Below are 25,232 nucleotides of genomic sequence, written 5' to 3' on the forward strand. Positions count from 1 at the left end.
AGGGTTATTGAATACACCTTGGACCTTGGATAGTCTAAATCATTGAGTTTCTTGGCCACGGGAAGAGATTCGGGAAAAAGTATAGAATATATGATTGAAGGATAATTCTTGTAAATGCCTTTGGAATCTCTTTGTAACCAAACTCATTGATATAGTGGAACAAAGGGCTGCTCTCTCCCCTAGTGTAGGTCAATGTGGATCGAACTGAGTAAACAAATATCGTGTGTTCTTTCTTCTCCTTTATCGCTTTTATCGTGTTATTATTATTATTGCTATTCCTGTTGATATTGATTGTCGTTCTTTTCCACACATCATGTATTTCATTAGAGTGATTTTACTACGAATTCACGACAATGTAGATTATTAATCCGGGTGAATGTTGTTGTGATTTTTGTTTTAGAGAAGAAGAAGATGTCAATCATATTCTATTTTTCAATCGCACTTTTTCTTTACAAGTGTGAAAGAAAATTTATATATAGATGATTAAATGTAGATTTTATACCTTTTGAGGAGTGTTGGATTCATTTCAACAACTTTGGTGCTTTGTTGAAGAACAAGAAATATGCAAAAGTTCGTCATTTGATTTGGTTAGCCACGACGTGGAGTTTATGGCTGCGGCCACGCAATAATATCGTGTTTAGAGTTAAAACACTTAATTTGTCCTCATTAGTCGATAATATTATTTTTATTTTCTGGTTTTCATTTATAGGGCGCAAAGGAAAGACTTAACATTTTATTTTTTACATAATATATTAAATTTATTGGAAAGAGAAAGTGTGTGAAAAAAATAAAAATTTATTGGTGGATTAAAATAAGAGTATAATATGAAGATAAAATGCAAAAATACACTTTATTAATTTGGTGTTATTATTTTAAAGAAACACTTAAAAAGGAACGGATATATAGTATATTTTATTTAAAAGACACTTCAGTTTTATTTATATACAACCGGAGAAATTTATAAATCATCTTTATTTTGTCTTGGTTATATTACCCCAACCTAGTGCTTCTTGCAAGCTGCTCGGTAGTTTAATTTACCCTGCAATGAGTAAAGTGAATTTGATATTAGTTTTCTTTACAAGATTATTATTATACATGGAAAGTTCATATTTTTAAGAACAAAGAGAAGAAAAGTTTACATTATCAACAAATAATAACCAAACACTTTGTAATCATATGACGATTAGGATTGATCGACAACGCATGAATTTTTTTTTTGCATTTATAATATGATGTATATTTATTAGAAACTTTCGTAATAATTAAAGATTCAATAATTTTTTGTCTCTAAAACTTAAGGATGGGAATAGAGATGATAAATTTTTTTTTAATTTTTTTTTCTTTTTTGAAAGAAAATTTATTTACAATTTATAGTTTAAGCAGAAGTAGTAGTTTATATTTTTTGTAAATATGATGAAATGACAATAGACATTAAAAATTAACACACAGAAGTGGTGAAGTCGGAGTTCGAATCCGGGCTAAATTCAAACAATTGTGAAATTTTGCGTGCTTAAAATTTAAGCCATAAAATTAAGGTAAATTCTAATATGGATCACTTCATCAAGTGGTTCATGGTGGACCAGTAATGAATAACATTAAAACGAATACGAATTTTACAAAATTCACCGTTGGATTGAAAGTTTATATCATATAGATCATATAGAAAAATTTAGAAAAATTAAAAATCATTTGATATGTTATCGAGACACATCAAGATTAACGGTTTATTAAATAACGTAAATCATGATGGGTCTCAATAACATATCAAATGATTTTAAAAAAATTTTAAAAAATTTATGGATGATCTTTACGATATATATAAACTTTCAATCCAACAGTAAATTTCATAAAATTCTTATTCGGTAAATCACTTATCCATGGGACCACTTGTGAAGGTGGTCCATTGTAACATTAGCTTAAAATTAAATTTTCAATTTTATGAAAAGAACAAGAGTTGATTTAGAGATATGTACGTGTTGCAGTCCGTGGAGACACTAATCTGCATGAATAAGTTGACACCACACATGGTACGGACGCTTTCTTGTGGAAATGAAGAAAGAATGGGTCCGGGAAATGTGGTGACTGTAGCACATTGGATGCACCTACAAATACTTCGACGATCGGTGATAGTTTTTGCTTGGTCATTCAAAAACCTAATCCCATTGCAACAAGGTCTAGGGACGGACGAAGCTGGGTTCCTAATGTACTCAAAGCATGTTGATACGCTCGATACGACTTGACCACATGAAAGATCAGCATTGGCTAAGGGAATGACTATAACAAAGCATATCACAACCAAGCAAGTAATTTTGGCAAGCATTGAGCTAGGCATGATTGGTTTGGAAAATGTGGAAGAGGAAACTCACTTCAAATTTGTTAATGAGTGTGGAGGTGAATGAGTTCATAGCTAACGACTATTTATAGAGATTTTGGATCCAAGATATAAGATTTTTTGCGTCAGGAGAGTTTTTCTGCCTATCAAAATTTCAAAGAATAAATATACAATACGGACCACTTTATGGTAAATTTTAATATGGACCACTTCATCAAGTGGTCCATGGTGGACCAGTCATGAATAACATTATAACGAATACAAATTTTACAAAATCCACCGTTGGATTGAAAGTTTACATCATATAAATCATCCATAGAAAAATTTAGAAAAATTGAAAATCATTTGATATATGTTATTGAGACACATCAAGATTAACGGTTTATTAAATAATGTAAATCTTGATGGGTCTCAATAACAAATCAAATAATTTTCAAAAAATTTAAAAAAATTTATGGATGATCTATACGATATAAACTTTCAATCCAACAATGAATTTCGTAAAATTCATATTCGGTAGATCACTTGTCCATGATGAACCACTTGTGAAGGTGGTCCACCGTAACATTAGGCTTGATAAGAGTCTTCAAATTGGTACAATCAAAATTTAGAATAAAGTCAAAAGTCAGTGTTGTTTCCGAGGTTCAAAATCGTTAAAAATAATTTTCAGCCACCGAAGAGATTACTGGACTGAGTCGCGGGTGAATACGCTTTCTTTAAGACGTTTCGCGGCACTGCCCAAAATTGTGCAAGACAGACGATCAACCACGAAGTCTCCAGGATAAAACAGCCCAGTTCTCTACTGATACCGATAAATACTGCACTGTAGATATCGGGCAAGAATTACACCCTCAAATATGGTACTAAAACCATTGCGCTATGATTTTAAGTCCATTCTAATATGGTGCTATGACCATTCTAATATGGTACTAAGACCATTCAAATCAAAGGGAATATGGTGCAATGACCATTCTTAAATTTGAAGGAACTGTGATACTATGATCACTCTTATAACATAATAATAATACTAACATTAACAAGCATCACTGATTTTCGAGTATTATAATGACGAATTAAAGTTAAGAGACACTTTAACAAGCATATCAAATCATCAATTTATGTCTCAAAACCCTAACACGAGCAATCACATGTAGCTATGAAATAATCATATAGATATGAATCAAACATAACACTAATATATCACTGTGTTCATTTATTTTCATTAAGAAAATTGAATAAGGGAACATTCACTAGCTGCATGGATTATATAAATATAATATAGCCAAATAAACATATATACAGCAGTCATATAATGATCTATATGTTCCACATTCTCATATACCACAATTTAAAATAGATAGAAGTTGGATGATAGATTATCATTACCATATAATTATGAGAAGCTTGAGTTCGTCATACTCGGCGTTAAACAAACTGAAGAATGAAAGGGGTGATTCTAACAACCAAAATCATGTCATCTCGACTGCTGCTCCCTTGATTTATCTTACCAATATATTTTCTCACTTGATTGCGGCATAACACAAGATAAGAGAGCATTTTGTTGTGTTCATATTGACTAGGTTTTTTTCTCTTTCTGAATTACATAAAAAAAACTGTAGCAAGCTAACTACTTATTTTAAGATCACGCTTATCACTTAATAAATGGGTGAGGTGGTCATTAAAATAGGAACACATGTTTTTACTTTTTCTACTACTATTCCTATTATTTAGTAACTCTAAGGTTCTACAACATGAGCCTATTTCCATTATTTTTATTCTCAAAATACACACTAGTATATAATACGTATTAATATGTTCTAATACCCGATGTGGGACTCAAATATTTTATTTTCAATTCACACATAATGTGTTATTTGTTCCAACAATCCCCCACTTGAATTTAAAAGAAAATTCTTAAATAGCGTAGAACGCTTCTATAAGATTGTGCATAAGCAAAGGTGACGCTTGTCTTGAACCTTCACATAGCAAGTAAGAGCCCGATTTAACAAGAGTGACGCTTGTCTTGAACTCTATCTCAGATTTTTCTCAAACCCGCACACAACCTCTCTTAAGGTGTATCTTAAAAGCCCGTGCTTTAATGGCCCTGCACGTGTATCCCGGTTTCATGAACGCTCTAGGAATTCGCCTCAAAACTCCATAGGAACCGGCCTCGTTCCACATTCATATAGGTGAGTCTATCTGGAGTACTCCTGAAGCTTGGTACTCCACTCATATTAGAGTATAGATCTCATTAAGAGTTTCTATTATCTCATCCTTTCACATCCACTTCAGGATTCATGCTTCTTCACTTGCATGATCATTTCCTACCACTCACAACTTGTTGTTTACCCATTGGAACCTAATTCTTGGGATCTCCAGTCTTTTAGGTTGGGTTACCATTATGAGCAATTCATAGGCATTAGTCTCATCTTCTTTGATGTATTATGGACTTCATTTTTAGCTATTCCTTTCGTCAAAGGATCTGCTAAACTTTCATCAGTGTGTATATGACCCATTCTTACAGCTCCTCTAGAGAGTAACTTTTCTCCCTATGCTGTGTTTTCTTCTTATTTGACGTCTCTTACCGTTATAATAACGATTCTCAATTTATGCAATAGCCGCGGTACTATCGCAATGGATCAACACATCTGGTATAGATTATTCCATAAAGGAATCTCAGCTTGCAAGTATCTCAACTGTCTTGCTTCTTCATTAGCAGTCGATAATGCTATCTCTTCAGATTCCATAAAGGACAGAGCCAATATAGTCAGTTTCTTTGATTTCCAAGATACGGTTCTCTACTATATACTAAATATAGTTACTAGTTGTTTTGGAATCATATGACAACATATTCCAATCTACATCACTGTATCCTTCAAGTACAACAAGAAATCTCTGCTAATATAATCTGAGATTCATGGTCCTTTTAAGGTATCTCATGAACCTGTCAATAGCATATCAATGCTCATTATTAGGTTTACTAATAAACCTGCACAACAATACCACGCCATATGCAATGTCGGGTCTAATACAATCAGTGACATACCAAAGGCTGCCAATGATGTTCACATACTCAATTTGTTTAACACCTTCACCAGTGCTCTTAAGTAATTTTACACTTGTATCGTAAGGTGTGCAAGTACGTTTACCGTCAAGATAACTGTACTTCTTAAAGATCTTCTCGACATAGAGAGATTGATTTAAAGAAATTATTTCTTTTGAAATAGTAATCTTAATTCCTAAGATTACATCTATTTCTTCAAAGTCTTTCGTATCAAAGTTGTTATAGACATCAATGATTACACTTCATTCACAACATGAATGTTTTTCTAATAATTAATTTATAGAGACATATAGTGCAAATGCTACTAGTTTATAGTAAATACATATGTCACTTTCATTCACTTTTAATTCATTTGATATCATGAAATTGTCAACTTTTCATGACATTTCTTATGGCTTATTTAAGGCCATACAAAGTACTATATGACTTATAGACTTAAATTTTTCTTGCCACCCATGAGTTACAAAATATTCAGGTTGTTCCAAATGAATTTCTTCTTCCACTCACCGTAAAAACAATGGAAAAACAGTTTTGGACATCCATTTGGTGTACTATTAAGTTATAAATAGAATCAAGAGATTTTAGTACCATTATGGATGTTATTCTTGTGACATGAGAAAAACTTTTGAAGAAATCTATATTTTTTCTTTTATCTAAAACCCTTGGCTACAAGGTGAGCCTTGTATTTATCAAAAGTTCCATAATGTTTTAGATTCTTTTTCAAAATTCATTTACAACCCATTAGTTTGTAATCAGGAGGCAAGTCTATCAAATGTCAGGTCTTGTTAGACCCTAAAGAATCTATCTTCTCTTTTATGGCCTCTTGCCATATATAAGCCTTCAAGGAAGACACCACTTCTTGAAAACTAGTTATAGATTCTCTTCTAATGTATAAACCATGTAACAAGGTTCACACTCTTTAGCAACTATTGCTATCTTACCTCTTCGAGGTTCATAACATCTTGTTCGATGTTCTCATCATTGTTTCTGATCACTAGAGTGTGATAAGTTGCAATACCTCCACTAGTGCCCCCACTATTTCTCAATTTAAAGAGAAATTCATTTTCATAGAAATCAACTTCATTTGATTTTATGATCACTTTAGCATATAGGTCATAAAACCTATAAGCTTTACTTTTAATTATATACTCAACGAGTACATATTCATAGGCTCTACTGGTGAGTTTAACTCTCTTGGTTTCTGGAATTTAAACATAGTCCAGATAAACCCAAGTTCTAATATAAGACAAATTAGATTGTCTTTTCTTCAAAATTTCATAAGTAGAAATTTTGTTCTTGCGCTTGGGCACTCTATTTAGCACAAAACAATCAATTAATTAAATTTTTCCCCACTAATGAGATGCAATGCCAAAATTAATTAAACATGACTGTAACAACTAGCTCGGTAAATGTTCTATATTTTTTCTGCTTTACCGTTCATCTCAAAAGAGTAAAGTGCAGTTGTTTCAAGATAATTTCATACTCATTGAAAATTGTGGGAATCATACTTTTGTGCCTCTATCAAAATCATTTGATTTTCTCATTGAATTACTATTCAATTTCAGTTCGATATAATTGGAACATGTCAAAAACATCACTCACTTTTATTTTTTCATAAGATGTATGAGAATATAACTTGAACAGTCATCAATAAAAGTGATGATTTTTTCTGTTTCTAATCAAAATACCATCTAGAGTTTTAATTCACATTGTGTATCTGATTCTTGAATAATTTGCCGGTCGGCTTCAGACTTGTGAATTTATTTCTAGTGTTGTTGTTCAAGACAACAAGCACTTCATTTTTCTGATTTTGCTTTCTAGCTTCTTCTTCAAAACGAAGACATCTTATCAGAAATTCGAGGGAATATAGTTTAGCCATTTTATCCTTATAGCTTGTTCAATTTTTTTTTAAAGTAAAATTGGAATATCTTTCTTCAAAACAATAGCAACTCTGTTGTTATTATAAAAGCATATTTTTTGTTGCCAATATTTGAAGTGATTTCCTTCAAACCGAAATGGTTTGTTCTAGCTAGCAACATCATAATTTGAGCCAGTAATTTCTTCGGTAGAAATGGCAGAAAGAAGCGTCTTAAAATTGTTGTTTCCGAGGTTCAAAATCGTTAAAAATAATTTTCAGCCACCGAAGAGATTACTGGACTGAGTCGCGGGTGAATACGCTTTCTTTAAGACGTTTCGCGGCACTGCCCAAAATTGTGCAAGACAGACGATCAACCACGAAGTCTCCAGGATAAAACAGCTCAGTTCTCTACTGATACCGATAAATACTGCACTGTAGATATCGGGCAAGAATTACACCCTCAAATATGGTACTAAAACCATTGCGCTATGATTTTAAGTCCATTCTAATATGGTGCTATGACCATTCTAATATGGTACTAAGACCATTCAAATCAAAGGGAATATGGTGCAATGACCATTCTTAAATTTGAAGGAACTGTGATACTATGATCACTCTTATAACATAATAATAATACTAACATTAACAAGCATCACTGATTTTCGAGTATTATAATGACGAATTAAAGTTAAGAGACACTTTAACAAGCATATCAAATCATCAATTTATGTCTCAAAACCCTAACACGAGCAATCACATGTAGCTATGAAATAATCATATAGATATGAATCAAACATAACACTAATATATCACTGTGTTCATTTATTTTCATTAAGAAAATTGAATAAGGGAACATTCACTAGCTGCATGGATTATATAAATATAATATAGCCAAATAAACATATATACAGCAGTCATATAATGATCTATATGTTCCACATTCTCATATACCACAATTTAAAATAGATAGAAGTTGGATGATAGATTATCATTACCATATAATTATGAGAAGCTTGAGTTCGTCATACTCGGCGTTAAACAAACTGAAGAATGAAAGGGGTGATTCTAACAACCAAAATCATGTCATCTCGACTGCTGCTCCCTTGATTTATCTTACCAATATATTTTCTCACTTGATTGCGGCATAACACAAGATAAGAGAGCATTTTGTTGTGTTCATATTGACTAGGTTTTTTTCTCTTTCTGAATTACATAAAAAAAACTGTAGCAAGCTAACTACTTATTTTAAGATCACGCTTATCACTTAATAAATGGGTGAGGTGGTCATTAAAATAGGAACACATGTTTTTACTTTTTCTACTACTATTCCTATTATTTAGTAACTCTAAGGTTCTACAACATGAGCCTATTTCCATTATTTTTATTCTCAAAATACACACTAGTATATAATACGTATTAATATGTTCTAATACCCGATGTGAGACTCAAATATTTTATTTTCAATTCACACATAATGTGTTATTTGTTCCAACAGTCAGTGGTTAAGAGGTCCAAACTTGTGTTAATAATATTTAGTAGCCTACTATATAATTTAGAATAAAGTCAGTGGTTAAGAGGTCCAAACTTGTGTTAATAATATATAGGGGAAATAGGGGTGGGCAAAGTTTTGTTTAAAACCAAAACTAAAACTGCATGTGAACTGAACCAAACTATTTTTTCAGTTTGTTAGAACCGAATCAAACCATAATTATTTGACAAGAACCAAACTGAAAGAAAATTTATATATAGATGGTTAAATGTAGATTTTATACCTTTTGAGGAGTGTTGGATTCATTTCAACAACTTTGGTGCTTTGTTGAAGAACAAGAAATATGCAAAAGTTCGTCATTTAATTAATTTGGTTAGCCACGACGTGAAGTTTATGGCTGCGGCCACGCAATAATATCATGTTTAGAGTTAAAGCACTTAATTTGTCCTCATTAGTCGATAATATTATTTTTATTTTCTGGTTTTGATTTATAGGGCGTGAAGGAAAGACTTAACATTTTATTTTTTCTGATTGGTGTAATATGACGCATTAGTGTAATATGATGCATTAGTCTCATATGAGTACATTTTGTACTTCTTATAATTCAATTTTATTTATAAAAAAAATATTACCGTGATAATAAATATCTTAAGCCGAAATATTTTATACTCCCTTTCATTCTCTTTTATGAGTCTTTTGACGTCGGATTTAACGTTCCTATTTAACTGTTCTTTTGGTATTTTAAGGGTTTGATTTGTCAATTATACCAATTGTTAATTACTATTATCTTTTTCCATAAAACTAATTATTGCTATATATTTGAACTTGTTCAAAAAAAATTGCTATATATTTGAAAAACTAAAGTTTGTTTTTTAAAAAAAAAATTGTTTTTGGTAAATAACATATTAATTTTTTTACATAATATATTAAATTTATTCTGAAGAGAAAGTGTGTGCAAAAAAATAAAAATTTATTGGTGGATTAAAATAAGAGTATATAATATGAAGATAAAATGCAAAAATACACTTTATTAATTTGATGTTATTATTTTAAAGAGACACTTAAAAAAGAACGGATATAGTATATTTATTTAAAAGACACTTCAGTTTTATTTATATACAACCGGAAATCATCTTTATTTTGTCTTGGTTATATTACCCCAACCTAGTGCTTCCTGCAAGCTGCTCGGTTATATTACCCTGCAATGAGTAAAGTGAATTTGATATTAGTTTTCTTTACAAGATTATTATTATACATGGAAAGTTCATATTTTTAAGAACAAAGAGAAGAAAAGTTTACATTATCAACAATTAATAACCAAACACTTTGTAATCATATGATGATTAGGATTGATCGACAATGCATGAATTTTTTTTTGCATTTATAATATGATGTATATTTATTAGAAACTTTCGTAATAAAGATTCAATAATTTTTTGTCTCTAAAACTTAAGGATGGGACTAGAGATGATAAATTTATTTTTATTTTTTTGAAAGAAAATTTATTTTCAATTTATAGTTTAAGAAGAAGTAGTAGTTTATATTTTTTTTGTAAATATGATGAAATGACAATAGCCATTAAAAATTAACACACAGAAGTGGTGAAGTAAGAGTTCGAATCCGAGCTAAATTCAAACAATCGTGAAATTTTGCGTGCTTAAAATTTAAGCCATAAAATTAAATTTTCAATTTTATGAAAAGAACAAGAGTTGATTTAGAGATATGTACGTGTTGCAGTCCGTGGAGAGACTAATAATCCCCATGAATAAGTCGACACCACAAAAGGTAGGGATGGGATCTAGTGGAAATGCAGCAAGAATGGGTTGGGGAAATGTGGTGACTATTACTATACGACATTGGATGCACCTACAAATACTTCGACGATCGGTGATAGTTTTTGCTTGGTCATTCAAACTCCTAATCCCATCGCAACAAGGTCTAGGGACGGACGAAGCTGGGTTCCTAATGTACTCAAAGCATGTTGATATGCTCGATACGACTTGACCACATGAAAGATCAGCATTGGCTAAGGGAATGCCTATAACAAAGCATATCACAACCAAGCAAGTAATTTTGGCAAGCATTGAGCTAGGCATGATTGGTTTGGAAAATGTGGAAGAGGAAACTCACTTCAAATTTGTTAATGAGTGTGGAGGTGAATGAGTTCATAGCTAACGACTATTTATAGAGATTTTGGATCCAAGGTATAAGATTTTTTGCGTGAGGAGAGTTTTTCTGCCTATCAAAATTTCAAAGAATAAATATACAATACGGACCACTTGATGGTAAATTCTAATATGGACCACTTCATCAAGTGGTCCATGGTGGACCAGTCATGAATAACATTATAACGAATACGAATTTTATAAAATTCACCGTTTGATTGAAGTTTATATCATATAGATCATCCATAGAAAATTTTAGAAAAATTGAAAATCATTTGATATGTTATTGAGACACATCAAGATTAACGGTTTATTAAATAACATAAATCTTGATGAGTCTCAATAACATATCAAATGATTTTCAAAAAATTTTAAAAAATTTATGGATGATCTATACGATATAAACTTTCAATCCAACAATGAATTTCGTAAAATTCATATTCGGTAGATCACTTGTCTATGGTGGACCACTTGTGAAGGTGGTCCACCGTAGCATTAAATTCTAATATGGACCACTTCATCAAGTGGTCCATGGTGGACCAGTCATGAATAACATTATAACGAATACGAATTTTACAAAATCCACCGTTTGATTGAAGTTTATATCATATAGATCATCCATAGAAAAATTGAAAATCATTTGATATGTTATTGAGACACATCAAAATTAACGGTTTATTAAATAACATAAATCTTGATGAGTCTCAATAACATATCAAATGATTTTCAAAAAAAATTTAAAAAATTTATGAATGATCTATACGATTTAAACTTTCAATCCAACAGTGAATTTTATAAAATTCATATTCGGTAGATCACTTGTGAAGGTGGTCCACCGTAACATTAGGCTTGAACAGAGTCTTCAAATTGGTACAATCAAAATTTAGAATAAAGTCAGAAGTCAGTGGTTAAGAGGTCCAAACTTGTGTTAATAATATATAGGGGAAATAGGGGTGGGCAAAGTTTGGTTTAAAACCAAAACTGCATGTGAATTGAACCAAACTATTTTTCCAGTTTGGTAGAACCGAATTAAACCATAATTATTTGACAAGAACCAAACTGAACTGATCCAGTTAACTAGTTAACCAGTTTTGTGTAAAAAAAACCGATCTGAACCATTTTTAATTTAATTGGATTTAATTGAACCAATGCCACCATCTTTCCCTTCTCTCTATAAGCTCTTCAAAACTCTATCTCTCTTCCTCGCTTTTCATTCTGCATCTTTATTAGTCTTAATAATAATAATAATAATAATAATAATAATAATAATAATAATAATAATAATAATAATAATGATTACATTTGTGACAATTTATTTAAGGTGGTTCTACTTCTTCAACAAACCATCATCACCGCATGCATGCCATCTTCATGTCTCTCATCATTTTAACACAATATCTTTGGATCTTTCTTGTTTTCATGAATTGGCACTAGTCACAACAACTAAAGAAATACAACTAGTTCAAACCTGCTCTCAAAATAACATAGTTCAGTGGAGTTGCAGACAAAGCAAAGGGAGGCGCGAGGTGGTGCAAGAGAGGACAAAGCTGCGGTGCAGTTCGGTGGTGATGAGGTCGGTGACGGCGGAGGAGAAGAGTAGAAGAGCTGCGGCGGAGGAGCTGCGGCTTATATGGTTTTCAAATTATGATTTTAGGTTTTTAATTTTATTTAGAGTTTAAGTGATTTTGGTTTATTGGTTTTGGTTCGGTTAAAGGTTCACACAGTTTTTACAATACAAACCGGTTAACTGAACTGTGTGTTCTCACAAATAGTTTGGTTTTTATTTTTTAAAATTTGGTTCAATTTTAAATGGTTTAGTTTGGTTCAGTTCACAAGTTTGGTTTTTTTGGTTTTTATGCCTACCCAGCAACTCGGGTAACAAATTAAGAAACAATATATATATATATATTCTCCCATTAATTTTTTTATGTGTACATATATCAACTCTATTAAATATTTAACTCTCATATTTTAAAATTTTTTGTGTGGATATTGTTAATAGGAATGAATGATGTATTTGTACCAGATTTCTCTTTTTTAGTGTTCTAGCACTCCTTGTGCTTAGATCACTTCTAATAAAATCTTTTGTTGTTCCAAAAAATAAATTTAAATTTTTTTGTTTTGAAGGGTGGTGATTTAACGGGACCTCTCTTGTCGCTGAAGAGAATTCAGTCCCTTATTTACAAGTATACAAATTTGAATTGTTTTTAGTAGGAAGATCACACAATTTGCTGTAATAAAATATTTCAATTCTTAATTTGAAATTGAACAGTTCATTTTCAAACCTAATAAAATTAAATGAAAATAATTTCGGCCACCAATTTAAAATCTAAAATGGATCCTCTCCTTCAATTCATTGGCTCCATCGTTGTCCTTCACATTTTGTTTCAATCTCTCTCTTGATATTCTCTCCCTCTCGATCTTTTTTTTAAGGAGAGATAAAAACAAAATATGGAAGGAGAGAGACAGAGAGCATCCAAGTCCTTTAAAATCAGACAGTTCCAATCTATCTGCACAATAAGATATTCAATAACTAACACACACGCATATATTTAGACACACCAAATTAGTTGGTACATCCAGAGTTTTTGTTTGATCACTTCTTAGCTTTTATATATGTTTACCACTGCTTCTCAACAAAGGCCTTTAACTTCTTGAATATTCCAAAGACTTCTGATTTTTCCATGCTGCAGTATATATCAAAGTCATTCTAGAAAAGTCATCAATGATGAGAATGAAATACCTATTGTTGTTGACTGATATTGTCCTCATCGGTCCACAAATGTCAGTGTGGATAAGCTCTAACACATCTTTAGTTCTCCACGATTCTCTTGTTAGAAATGTCAATCGATGTTGCTTTTCGAAAAGACATCCTTCACAAGCTTCATTACTTTCCTTCAAGTATAGGAGATCTCTCATCATATTCTTCTGATATAACATCTTTAACGCTTGAGTCATATTCATGCCTTTGAAATGCAATGTCAATAACATTAAAGCTTCACCATACTACTTTACTAACAAACAAAACAAGAAATTTTTGTAAGAACGTAATTCAAAATTTGCTAATTTTATTGAACGAAAAATATATTTAACGCTAAAGAAAAAAAAAAAACACGAGATGAATTCCAGCAAGAAAAAAAATAAGAATCACGAGAGACGATAGAGAATCTAAATGTCACTGTCACTACAAAAAATTTACCTATTAGCCATGGTCAAAACAACTGTGTTTAAATATATAGTTTGCCACGGATAAACCATGGCTAACCTATTTTGCAATTTTATATTTTCTATTTTCATTTTCCTTCCTCAATTTATTCTCTCATTCTTTTTCTTGAATTTTTCAATTTTTCACAAACCTCAATTTTCCAAATCTCTCAATTTCTTCTCTCTCTCTCTCTCTCTTCCATTCGATTTCGATCTTCAAATTTCACTGTTCATTATTTCTTCTGATTTCACTGTTATGTTGTGCCCTAAGTTTACTCTATTCTAATGTTTTGTTATTTTGATCTAATTTCACTTCTGTTAGGTAAATTGAAATTTGTATGCATGTCTCTTATGATTGAAATTTTGACTCATCTATTCAAATTATTATTGAGATGCATAATATTATTATCCCTAATGGTAATGGGGAATAGGTTACAACTTACAACCCGAGAAATTTACAAATCATCTTTATTCTGTCTTGGTTAATACTACAAACGAAGTATTTATTTTTGGGTAAAGTGTATTAAAAATATAAGAAGGGAGAATGGAGGAGTAGAGTATAAGGTGTACAAATTCCCCCATTAAAGAATCTAAATATTGTGACTTAGTTGGTTAAATATCTTTAAGTTTGAGGGAGAGTGGACTAAAGTTTGATCGTTGTTTAACATACAGTATAATAGAGAGGGTCGAAAAATATCAATAATAATTTGATCCAAGTTGTAAGAGTTTATGCTCTAAAATTTGATTTGATCCGGACATAAGAAGGTGTTAACACCAAAAATAGGAAAGAAAAAAAAAAAGGTGCAGCAACTGCCAACTGCGGTAACATATTAAGATTATAGCGTACCCCTGACCGGGGCGACCTACAAGGATACAAAGCAATGAGCACCTACTATGTTTCTATACATGTATGCAAACCCATCTGATTTGGAGAATTCTTTGAGGTGTGTGTGTGAGGGAAAATAGTTGCAGTAGCATCCATACTTCATTTTTTACTACTTACTAGGAGTAAATCCAAAAAACACAAAGAACAAATTAAAGAAGTAACATCCATGATACATGACTTTTGAATAATTTAAGCAATTTTTGAAAGATTTGCAGTCTTTGACCACATAGGAATCGTGCAAAGGTTTAGGGTAAAATCAACTATCGCAGTTGAAAAAACTATCCGTATAATATATAACCTTAGTTGTAAAACTAGGCATTATAACTCTAATGTAACCATGTAAAGAACCAGCCATATGGCTGGCCACCAAACAAAGCCACACCCCATTCCCTTCCTACTACAATACATTGAATATCCTAGTCCCAATTTTCCAGACTGCATTCCTCTTTCCAATGAAATTCATAACTGAATTTAGTATATGAGCAGCTCGATTAAATTGAACATGTTTCAATGCCCTGCAAGATAGAAACCAATGCAGACTTCAGAATTATAGTCCCATAAACCAGGACTCCCTTGCACTACATTACACTCAAATCTCGCTATTCATACTATGGCAACAAAAATTAACATGTTTTGCCATTTTTTGCAACATAATCTTTCATGCAAAACTGGACATCCGATCGGAGTCTTAGTCTTTCACAATGTATAAAACCACCACAACATGAGTTACAGATCATGCCAAGTATGTCCTTTCTGCAAAATATTGTGTTCCTTAAAGATAATTTAATATTTAATTTAAAGCATACAACGAGAAGGGGATGGAGGCGGTTGAAAACAGGTTATGATGGAAGGAATAACATTGGTCATAACCTACAATTCTGAACTAGCTCTTAATAAATATCATTCAGACTAAAAATAATGCAATTAGGCCTTCGATTTCTTCCCTTTGGTTTCACTACTCGGTTGGTTCTTGAAGGGTAGGAAAGTCTTTCCACCCATGAATGGCCTGAGGACTTCTGGTATCTCTACCCCATCCTCCTTTTGGTTGTTCTCTAGTATGCAGCAAATGGTCCTTTCAGTAGCAGTGAGAGTAGAGTTCAACAAATGAACATATTGCTTCAACTGCTCATTGCTCTGCAACACGAAAAAAGATGTAAAGGCTAACAGTTAAAATTATGAAATTACATTCTTGTAGAGGGTTGAAATCAGTAGCCAAAAAAAATAAACATATTGCTGATGGCAACACAAGTGTGGTCATTGACACACTTTAAGCTATCGGAGTCTAGCATCATAACATATCAGGCCATATAAGTAAGCACCATCATCACCGACAGTTATTCTCAAAATGTTTTTAACAAAGATACAAAATTTTACTTGTCTGCAAACTATCATTTCAATTTTCAATGAAAAAACATAGAAATTTCAGGAAGAATGGGTTTCATAAATTGATATTACAACATTCTTACATATACAGGGAAAGATCTCTCCCCCTCCTCTCTCTGGAAATTAACTTCATCCAAAAGTTACTGAATAATACCAAGTAATAACGGCATAAATATGATGAACCTGGGCATAACTGACCTTTTTCTGACCATATCGAATTTCTAATTTTCTGGCCTGGTAGTCTGTACAATTTGAACAGGATACCAACTCTCTGTAAGTTTGAGAAGCTGGAAACCATGCTTCAAGATCATACTTCTTTGCTGCAGCATCATTTAAAGCCCCAGATACAATGGAAACAATTTGATATGGAATGTTCAACTGCAGCAAGTAAAACAAAATGTAACTACTTAAGAGTAGATGTAAAATAAAAAGGAGGGCAAATAAAGCGTACAGTTTAGGTCAATAACAACCAAGAGAATAATCTATATGCAATGGCAATAATATCAACATAATGTATTAGTACTTAGCCAATACATAAGACAGACAATAATCATAAACATACAACAAAGTCATATATATCAAAATTTAAAAGAAATATAGAGATGCATTAAACATTCCTCTGGTTAGACGTGTTTGGCATATCAAAGACAAGGTGGCTTAATCCCGTAGATTAATTACCCTGGAATTCAGCAACTATTCAAAACCATATTATAGTATAATATATAGCACTCCTATCTCTTAGGGAAGGAGAACGTAAATTACTCTATTATAAATTCTTTTGAAATAAGCACTCAAATGAAATTGTCGTACCGCCTTGTAAAACTCCTCAGAGTTCTTAAGCATTTCCTCATGCATGTCCCATGAATCATTGTCATTTGGGGAAGTAATACAAAACTGTTCCACTTTCTCAAATTGGTGAACTCGGAATATTCCTAGAGTATCTCGACCGTGAGATCCAGCTTCTTTCCTAAAGCAAGAAGAATATCCAGCATACCTGCAGAAAGCATGTTTCCAAAATTTAAACTAACATATTTTTCCAGTTTTAATATTAAACGTGCAACTAAATTCATGTTACCTTAGGGGTAGCTGGGTAGGGTGGATCCAATCATCTATATGATATGCACAAAGTGGCTGCTCTGCTGTTGCAATCAGATATTTATCATCTCCTTCACCAGTTACCTAAAAATAATAATTCCTTAGATATGTTCAGATCAGAAGAAAAGATTGGGTGATCTTTGGCTTGTTATGTAGTTTCAATTTCAGACAGTATAACCATTAAGACATTAACTCCCTCCAGTCTCTAATGTAAGCATAAAAGTATTCATATTTGGTGGCCTCGAATATAAAACAACTTTCAATATATTTAATGACGCCATTACTGAAATACACCTATAATAATATAAGTTTTCTTTTTCAATGATTCTTGTTCTCATGAAACAAGTTTTCATCAATATCGCTTTTCAGAATGCACACATTTTAACCGTCAAAAATAGAGAGAAAGAATGCACACATTTTGCATGAGATTGAGAAAATTAATTGCACTTAACTAAATTTCTTAGTAAGTGGGAGGTTAGGTACTTTTGCTTTAAATCAAGACTGGAGAGGATAATACAAAAAGGCCACCACTATGCTTGTTTTAAAGTTTTAGCAAGGAAAAGGAAATCATTTCCATTACAAAATTTTAAAAATGGAAAATATAATGAAAAGAAGGTGAATGAAAACAAATAAACAGAAAAAGGAAAATCTACAATAATGTTATTGGCAGTTTCGCACTTTAAAAAGATAAAACATAAGCATCTAAAACACAAATTATAAGCTCGTAATAGAATATCATCTATATACAGAGGCCTTGCTGATATGTCTTATAATAAAATCAAATTCTTACATGGACACCCAGATCAATAATAATGGAATAAACAATTTTACCTTATAAAGTTCTTCATCAAATTGAGCTAATTGAGCACACTTGGACATCATATCTTTTCTCATGAAGAAAGGAGTTTGTAATAAAGTATATTCCCTTTTCTCTAAAAACTCAAGCCCAAAGTTGATTAGAGCTTGATTAAGACGAACACCATCTCCTTTGAGGTAGTAACCTCTACCTCCAGCTACATCAGCTCCTATAATGCATCAAACAACATGACAAAAAAAGACTAGGTTACATTCGGAGAAGGTATCTGACCAGAAATGCAGAAACTATTGAAAGCCTTAGCTACTAAAGTTGAAAGAGAGCAGTGTTCCATTGGTGATTAACATAAAAGGCATCAGGTGGGAAACACAAATACAGCAAAAACGATGATGCACACAATTAACTTAAAGAAATCATACTCTGATAATTAGATTCTAATGAATCAAGCAACATGTCAGAACAAATCAAAATACTCAACAGTGTCCAAATTCAGTATAGTGGCAGAAAGATATTGTGCAAATCACGCACTACTGCAACAACTAAACCAACAAACACACTTTCGTGTACGTTTCATTCCACTTCTAGAAAGGCCAAGGTGTAGAATTGATTTTGACATATTTGGTTTCTCTAGAGTAGAATTCGCCAGAATTGATTCTACTTAAAGCTAGAAATGGTTGCTTTTCATTCAAAAATTGATTTTTACACTAAAATTTATCGGTCAACTCACTTTTACAGGAATGTATCCAAACATAAATCACTTTACATTCAACTCAATTTTGGTCAGAATCAATTTTATAAAATTGATAAATAAATAAATAAATAAATAAATAATCTGACTAGGAAAAATGAATAAATTCAAACCTTTCTTCAAATCAGCTATCCCAAGTAGGTCAACTAGTTCCACATGATTCTTGAGTTTAGGCTCAACCCTTTTCTCCCCCCATGTTCTAATCACTTCATTATTGGCCTAAAACATAGATCATCCCATAAATTTTAAAACAATGATTACAATATCAAAGAAAAAAATCCATATATATAATAAAAATAGAAAATACCTCATCATTGTCGACTCGAACAGAATCATGGATGAGGTTTCCAATAGTTTCCAATTTGGAATTCAAAAGGCTTAGGGTTTCCCGAGCCTCGACCTCTTTCTCAGCTATCTTCTTCTTAGTCTCTTCAGAATCAGCAATGAGCTTGGTTGCATCTTCACCAGCCTAACACATACACAACCATGGAATTCACAATTGAATTTAATTTTTTATTTTTTTTGGTCAAATAGCCTAGTTGCTAGAAAATCCACCTTAAAAGTAGATAAGTGGAGTGTCCGAAGTTCGAACACCGGCTCTGTTGCGATATCCCTACCAACTAAGTTAAGCTCACGGGGACTGAATTTACAATCGAATTTAATGTAACGAGGATTTGAAATTGCATGTAAAAAGATGAAAATGAAGATAGTGATAGATACTTACACGCTTGAGTTTGGAAACTTCTTTGTTGATCTTGTTGACTTCTTTGCGGAGATTTTCCAACTCGAATTGGCCTGAGAAAAAAGAAAATTGAAAGGATTAGGTTAAAGATGATGAGATTGTAAATGTTAAAAGGGAAGAGGAGATGAGTACGTTTTCGCCATTCTTTGTCGAGATTGATGATTTCATCGACGACTTCGACGCTGGCGAAACGACGGCGTTGGGATTCCCGGATGAGTTCGGGGTTGTGACCCTTTTCTTCCCGGAATAGGTTGATGTCCAGCATGTTATGGTTCTCGCGGCGTCGTAATGAGTGAGAGTGAAAGAGTGTGAAAGCAGATAGTAGAAGAAGGGCCTTCAGGTGGTTTTTTTGGACATTCGCAAAAAACTAAAAATTACATGCATTGAGTTTTTACTTTTTACTTTGGATCCGGATTCTCTCCATCATCCATTGTCTCCTTCTCTCTCCTTCTCCAATCCTGACCCGTTAGATCAATCTTGCAGTCAAAATCTATTTTGACAAAACAAGCGTACTGCAAATATTACATGTAATCCTAAACTTGAAATAGAAAATCCTCTGCGGGCGAACGATTCAGACAACACCACCAACTTGGGCAGCGGCGCAACGGTGGGTGAAGCAGCGGCGCTGTGGTCAGAGATGACGCTGCGGTGGGTGAAGCAGCGGCGCTGTGGTTGGAGATGACGCAAAGGTCGAAGACGCAGCGACAAGAGACAACGGTTTATGCGGTGGTCGACAAAAAGACGATAAGTGGTCAGCAAAGCAGAGAAAACGCAACATAAGATGAATGATAAAAATGTGAAATTTATTTCCTTCCTTTTTTCTGATTTGTTTGTTTCTATCTTTCTCTATTGATTTTGTTTCTTTTGTATTTATTGACTGGAAGATAGTGAAATTATTGAAGCACAATGGAGTATTGATGTAGTGTTTTGTTGCGAATATCACAGCCACTACACACAAACCATCTTGCTGCTACTGCTGGGTCTGTTTCAATTTTTGTTGATGCTGGATGTAGTGTGAATGCACCAACAGGCTGGGGTTTGGTTTTCAAAGATCACAATAGTGTAACAACCTTCAGTGCTTGTAAAAGAGACGACATTTCAGTCGATCCAATTATGGCTGAGGCTTTGGGTATTAGACGGGCCATCCAACTAGCTCGAGATCTAGGCCTAAATTATGTCTCCATTTTCTCTGATGCAGCTACATTTGGTGGATTGTATTAACAAGAAAGAAGGCAAAGATAGCAGCAATTGATATGGTGGTCCAAGATTGTAGAGCTTTAATTTCTAGTTTGTTAAATGTTAGTGTTATGTTTGTTAGAAGAGAACAAAATGGTGATGCTCATAGCCTGGCCTCGTAAAGTTATGGGTAATAGAACATGAATAGGTGTAACTCCCATTGTGTCTGGTATTTCAAATTATACAGGTGATCATGTTTCTATATGTATTCCAAATGGCTGTGTTCCAGCTTTTATCTGATGAATGATGTTTAACTTCAAAAAAAAAAAGATTAATGATATGTGGTGAAGTTGGGAACATTGTACAAAAAGTTTTATCATATTGAATAAAAGGGGTCAATGGTTGTAAAGGGGCTTTGATTTGGTTTATGGCTACTCTAATGTAAAAAGATTTGGTTTTGTTCTCAAATTACTTTATCTCTAAACCACTAAACTAGAAAAATCAAGAAAATATGATATCATAATGAATGATGTTTCTGATATTGTACAGAAAAACCAATAAATTACTTCATCTTGAATTTACACTTTGTAGCAACTAAAGTCATATTATACAGAAAAACCAGAAAACTTATATTGTATTTATACTTATACTATTTCTTGAATTGACACTTGTAGCAACTAAAGTGATATTGCATATGTCCAAAACACAACCAGAAGTAGATTCCCAAAAAAAAAGATTTGCTTCACATCTTTATGGATTGATCATTGTTGTGGTATCCTCATGAAGGTTATCCTATAATTCATAACATAGGATTAGCATAAAATACAAGATTTGGCTTTGTTGAAAGCGACAATTACATAGAATTGAAACTTACCATTAATAAGCTAGTATAATTAGTGACACAAAATGAACTTAAATTGTCATTGTTTTCCTGCATAAAATTCAAAACATTTAATCAGTAAACAATTAGTAGTTCATTCACATACTGAAATTGCTATAATCTAACCATGGATACATCATTGAGCCATATAGGTGCACTTGTATTAGACACCATATGTTGCACATGTCTTTGTGAATAACTTGAGTCATTATTTTTTCTGTTTTTGGACAGTTTACCCTTTACCACTTTTCTATTGTTGTTCTGCATGTAAAAACATAAAAAAAAAAAAAAAACAATGTGAATTTATTTAGTTGACTAAATCTAATAGTAAAATTCAATAGTTATATAATTTAATAATACCTTAATTTGTGAAGCACCTGAACCACCACTTTTCTGTTTTTTTTTGTAAGTCTGCTCTCTACCCAACTTTTCATACGCTTTCTGCCTTTCTGGCTTTCCCTTTTTTTAAATTTATGTACTTGTGTTGAACCATCAATGTCATTTTCAATTTCTTCAATTGTGCTAAGAAACTCATTCACTTGAGCCTTACTTACTTGACTATTTTGAAATCGTAGTATCTGCCTCTCCAATTCATCAACAACTTTGGTAATAAAAGGTGAATGTTTCCGGACTTCTACATGCTTCACTGGCAATCCTAATAAGGCGGGGACAAATCTTATGGTACCGTTGCTTTGGGGACAAATCAATATCTTCCACCAAATGACTAATACCAACAATAGGTAATTCACCACTTCATGCAGACTTTGTCCACCTCTTCATGATATAAGGTTCAGGCACTGATTTCACATCCATATGAATAAAGACTCTTAAACAATGACAACAAAGTATACCAAAGCTCTCAAACTTACGACAAGAGCAACAAATTAACTTCTTATCAAAATCAAATAACACTTTCCATTCTCCCAAATCCCTTGCCATGGCAATGACATATTCACTTGATGATGTTTGTATATTCATACTTTTGACAGAACATGCTGCAAATAGCTCAAACTCCTTTTGAAATCGATAAAAAATAGTGGGAGTATATATCTCAGACATTTGTTGCAATATATCAGAATATGAATTTATAAGTCTTGGTATTTTTTGACGTGATTCAAATTCACACCTCAATTCGTTATATCTCATTTCTTCTACAACGTCCTCAAAGCGTTTCAAAAACTTGATTATATCCAAATCCACATTCATAAAACTCTTGATGTCTGCATTCACACTTTCACTAAGTTGGGTGCTTCGCATTCCTAATGTAAAAGCCTTATTCATGTAACAAGATGCCCATTTCTCCTTCAAATTGTATGCTCTCCTCAACCATGGCTCTTCATCACCATTATAGTTTACAAGGAGGGTTCTCCAACTTTCTTCAAATTGTTTTTCATCATCATACCCATACATGCACTTCTTAAAGTCACTAAGAAAATGAGATTCACCTTTCATTAAATGACTTAAGTGTTTGATACAATTTTGCATTAAGTGCCATGTACACAGGCCATGGTAAGCTCCTGGCATTACGTGGACAAGTGCTTTTGCCATTGCTTGATATTGATCAGTAAAAACTGTTTGAGGCGTTTTTTGCTTATGTGCCTCTAGAAACGTCTCAAAAAGCCACTTGAACGACTCTGCAGTTTCGTCGTACAATAATGCAGCCCCAAAGATCACCGCTTTTCGATGGTGGTTAAATCCCGAGAACACTGCTAGTGGTCTATATGAACTATTTGTGCAATATGTTGAATCAAGAGAAACCACATCACCAAAATATCCATAATCAAAGAGCATTCTCGCATCTGCCCAAAATACATTAGTAATTTGATCTTCCACATCCATTTGATAAGCATGATAAAAGGAAGGGCTATCAAGCGACATTTTTTGAAAGTATTGCAATAGATACCCGGCTTCCCCATTTACTAAACTGTTTTGCCTTCTTTTTTTTAGATAATTCTTTTGATCAAGGCGTGTAAATCCCAAGTTGGTTCTGCCACCCACTTCTTTACTCATCAAATCAAATGAACTCCTTTGTTGAAGACCGGCGTCATCCGCTAGATCAATTTGTTGGCAGTGAATTTCTGAAACTTTTCGTTGAGATGACAACATATGAGTTGTTTCTTGTGTGTGTAACATATGGTTATGTTCTACCACAAAATCATGAACCATCCAATTTTTGAAATATCTATATAGTTTTCGTAGTTTAAACACCTTGTTCAAGAAAATCAATAAAAACAGGAATATTTAAATCTGTTTTGATTACCCCTAGCCTCCTCTCCCGTCTGAAATAGACCCCTTTATATAAATTATAACCCATGTTATCCGCGAAGATAAAGGCAAGGTGCATTTGGTCTAAATAAATTATTAGTTCATCTAAATAGGCTAGAGAGTCCGGGCAAGGAAGTTCTAAACTTGGTGTTTGGGCAAGAAGTCTTAGGTGGTGTACTTGGGCAAGGAAGTCCTAAGTTGTGAACTTGGGCAACAAAGTCCTAAGTAAGGTGTTTGGGCATTTGTAATCAGTTGTAATTATAGTGAACTCCTTCGAAGAGTCAAGGGACTGGACTACTCTCAATTTTGGGAGGAACCAGAATAAACATTTCGTGTGTACCCCCCCCCCCCCCCCCCCCCCCTCTCTCTCTCGTGTTTACTTATCCGCCGCAAGTACTCTGCTCTATATCTTTCAAGCACTTGAGTTTCAAAACAAAGAAAAAGAAAACACAATTCAACCTCACTTCTTGTGTTTTTCTCACCTTCATTTTTTCTTCAGCATCCTCTAGTCTTGCATTTGCTTTATACCACATTGTTCTTGTGTTACTCAAAAGGGCTAGGCCTTGCGATTTGGTGATTTTCAAATCATTTTAGTGTCGGCTTGCTCGAAAGGTCTATAAGGTATCTAACTCAAAATAAGAAACATGAGGAATAGCGCAAGTTGTTTTTTTAGAGTGTTGCGCAAACCATAAAATATCGAGTTCAAATTTTATTGTTTAAAAAAATCATAGTAAAATTTACGGTTTTAAATTTGTGGTCCACATCCACATTTGCGGTCGCAGTACAACTGATGCAAAAGTCACCGCAAATGCATAACATAGCAATCACAGTGTGATTTTTAATCATACATACAGTCGCATCTTAATTGCATCAAAAACTATATCAGACGATTTCAATCATATTCATTCAAATATTTTCACAATAAATTAATATTTATGAACCCCAAATTCTTAGGGTGGGCAAAAGCCCCGAACTAAACTGGCGAACTAAACTGAACCGAACCAAAAAAGCTGAACCATAACTAACTGTTTTTAAACTAAACTGAAATAATTCGGTTTGGTTCATGATTATCAGTTTGGCTTGGTTCGATTCACTTTAATGGTTCGGTTTGTTTTAGTTAAAAGTTAGCTG

The 25,232-nt window shown here is 32.9% G+C and overlaps 2 protein-coding genes and 1 pseudogene across 3 annotated transcripts; all 3 read right to left on the reverse strand.

Moving 5' to 3' along the window:
- Positions 1-15,176: 15,176 nt before the first annotated feature.
- On the reverse strand, positions 15,177-20,136 carry LOC123891615 (serine--tRNA ligase-like). 2 transcript variants are annotated; one of them, XM_045941520.1, is made up of 10 exons: positions 19,913-20,127; positions 19,763-19,833; positions 19,346-19,507; positions 19,152-19,257; positions 18,308-18,501; positions 17,457-17,560; positions 17,192-17,375; positions 16,580-16,759; positions 15,942-16,132; positions 15,177-15,513 (listed from the first exon to the last, which is right to left on the reverse strand). In XM_045941520.1, the coding sequence occupies exons 1-10, from the start codon at positions 20,043-20,045 to the stop codon at positions 15,396-15,398; spliced, it is 1,443 nt and encodes a 480-aa protein (XP_045797476.1). In that variant the 5' UTR covers positions 20,046-20,127; the 3' UTR covers positions 15,177-15,395. The 2 variants fall into 2 exon arrangements, with proteins under 2 accessions (XP_045797476.1, XP_045797477.1); XM_045941521.1 differs by lacking the exon at positions 15,177-15,513 and having other exon boundaries at positions 15,655-16,132; positions 19,913-20,136.
- A 1,570-nt stretch (positions 20,137-21,706) lies between these two features.
- Positions 21,707-23,384, reverse strand: LOC123891934 (annotated as a pseudogene).
- A 12-nt stretch (positions 23,385-23,396) lies between these two features.
- LOC123891936 (protein FAR1-RELATED SEQUENCE 5-like) lies at positions 23,397-24,634 on the reverse strand (the record flags this gene model as incomplete). Its single annotated transcript, XM_045941799.1, has 2 exons — positions 24,584-24,634; positions 23,397-24,044 (listed from the first exon to the last, which is right to left on the reverse strand). Coding segments are annotated over exons 1-2 (699 nt in total), but the record flags the coding sequence as incomplete, so codon positions are not given.
- Between the last annotated feature and the right edge of the window lie 598 nt (positions 24,635-25,232).

The sequence above is a fragment of the Trifolium pratense genome, linkage group LG6, assembly GCF_020283565.1.
Source record: "Trifolium pratense cultivar HEN17-A07 linkage group LG6, ARS_RC_1.1, whole genome shotgun sequence".
NCBI classification, from domain to species: domain Eukaryota; kingdom Viridiplantae; phylum Streptophyta; class Magnoliopsida; order Fabales; family Fabaceae; genus Trifolium; species Trifolium pratense.

Bases quoted from the DNA above. Each gene is read 5' to 3' on its own strand.
- LOC123891615 (XM_045941520.1), bottom strand. From the start codon at position 20,045: ATGCTGGACATCAACCTATTCCGGGAAGAAAAGGGTCACAACCCCGAA. The intron at 19,258-19,345 runs GTATTTTCTATT...TCTATGTTTTAG, and splicing joins TTCGAGTCGACAATGATGAG to GCCAATAATGAAGTGATTAG. The intron at 16,133-16,579 runs GTCAGTTATGCC...TTCGTGTTGCAG, and splicing joins TTCGATATGGTCAGAAAAAG to AGCAATGAGCAGTTGAAGCA.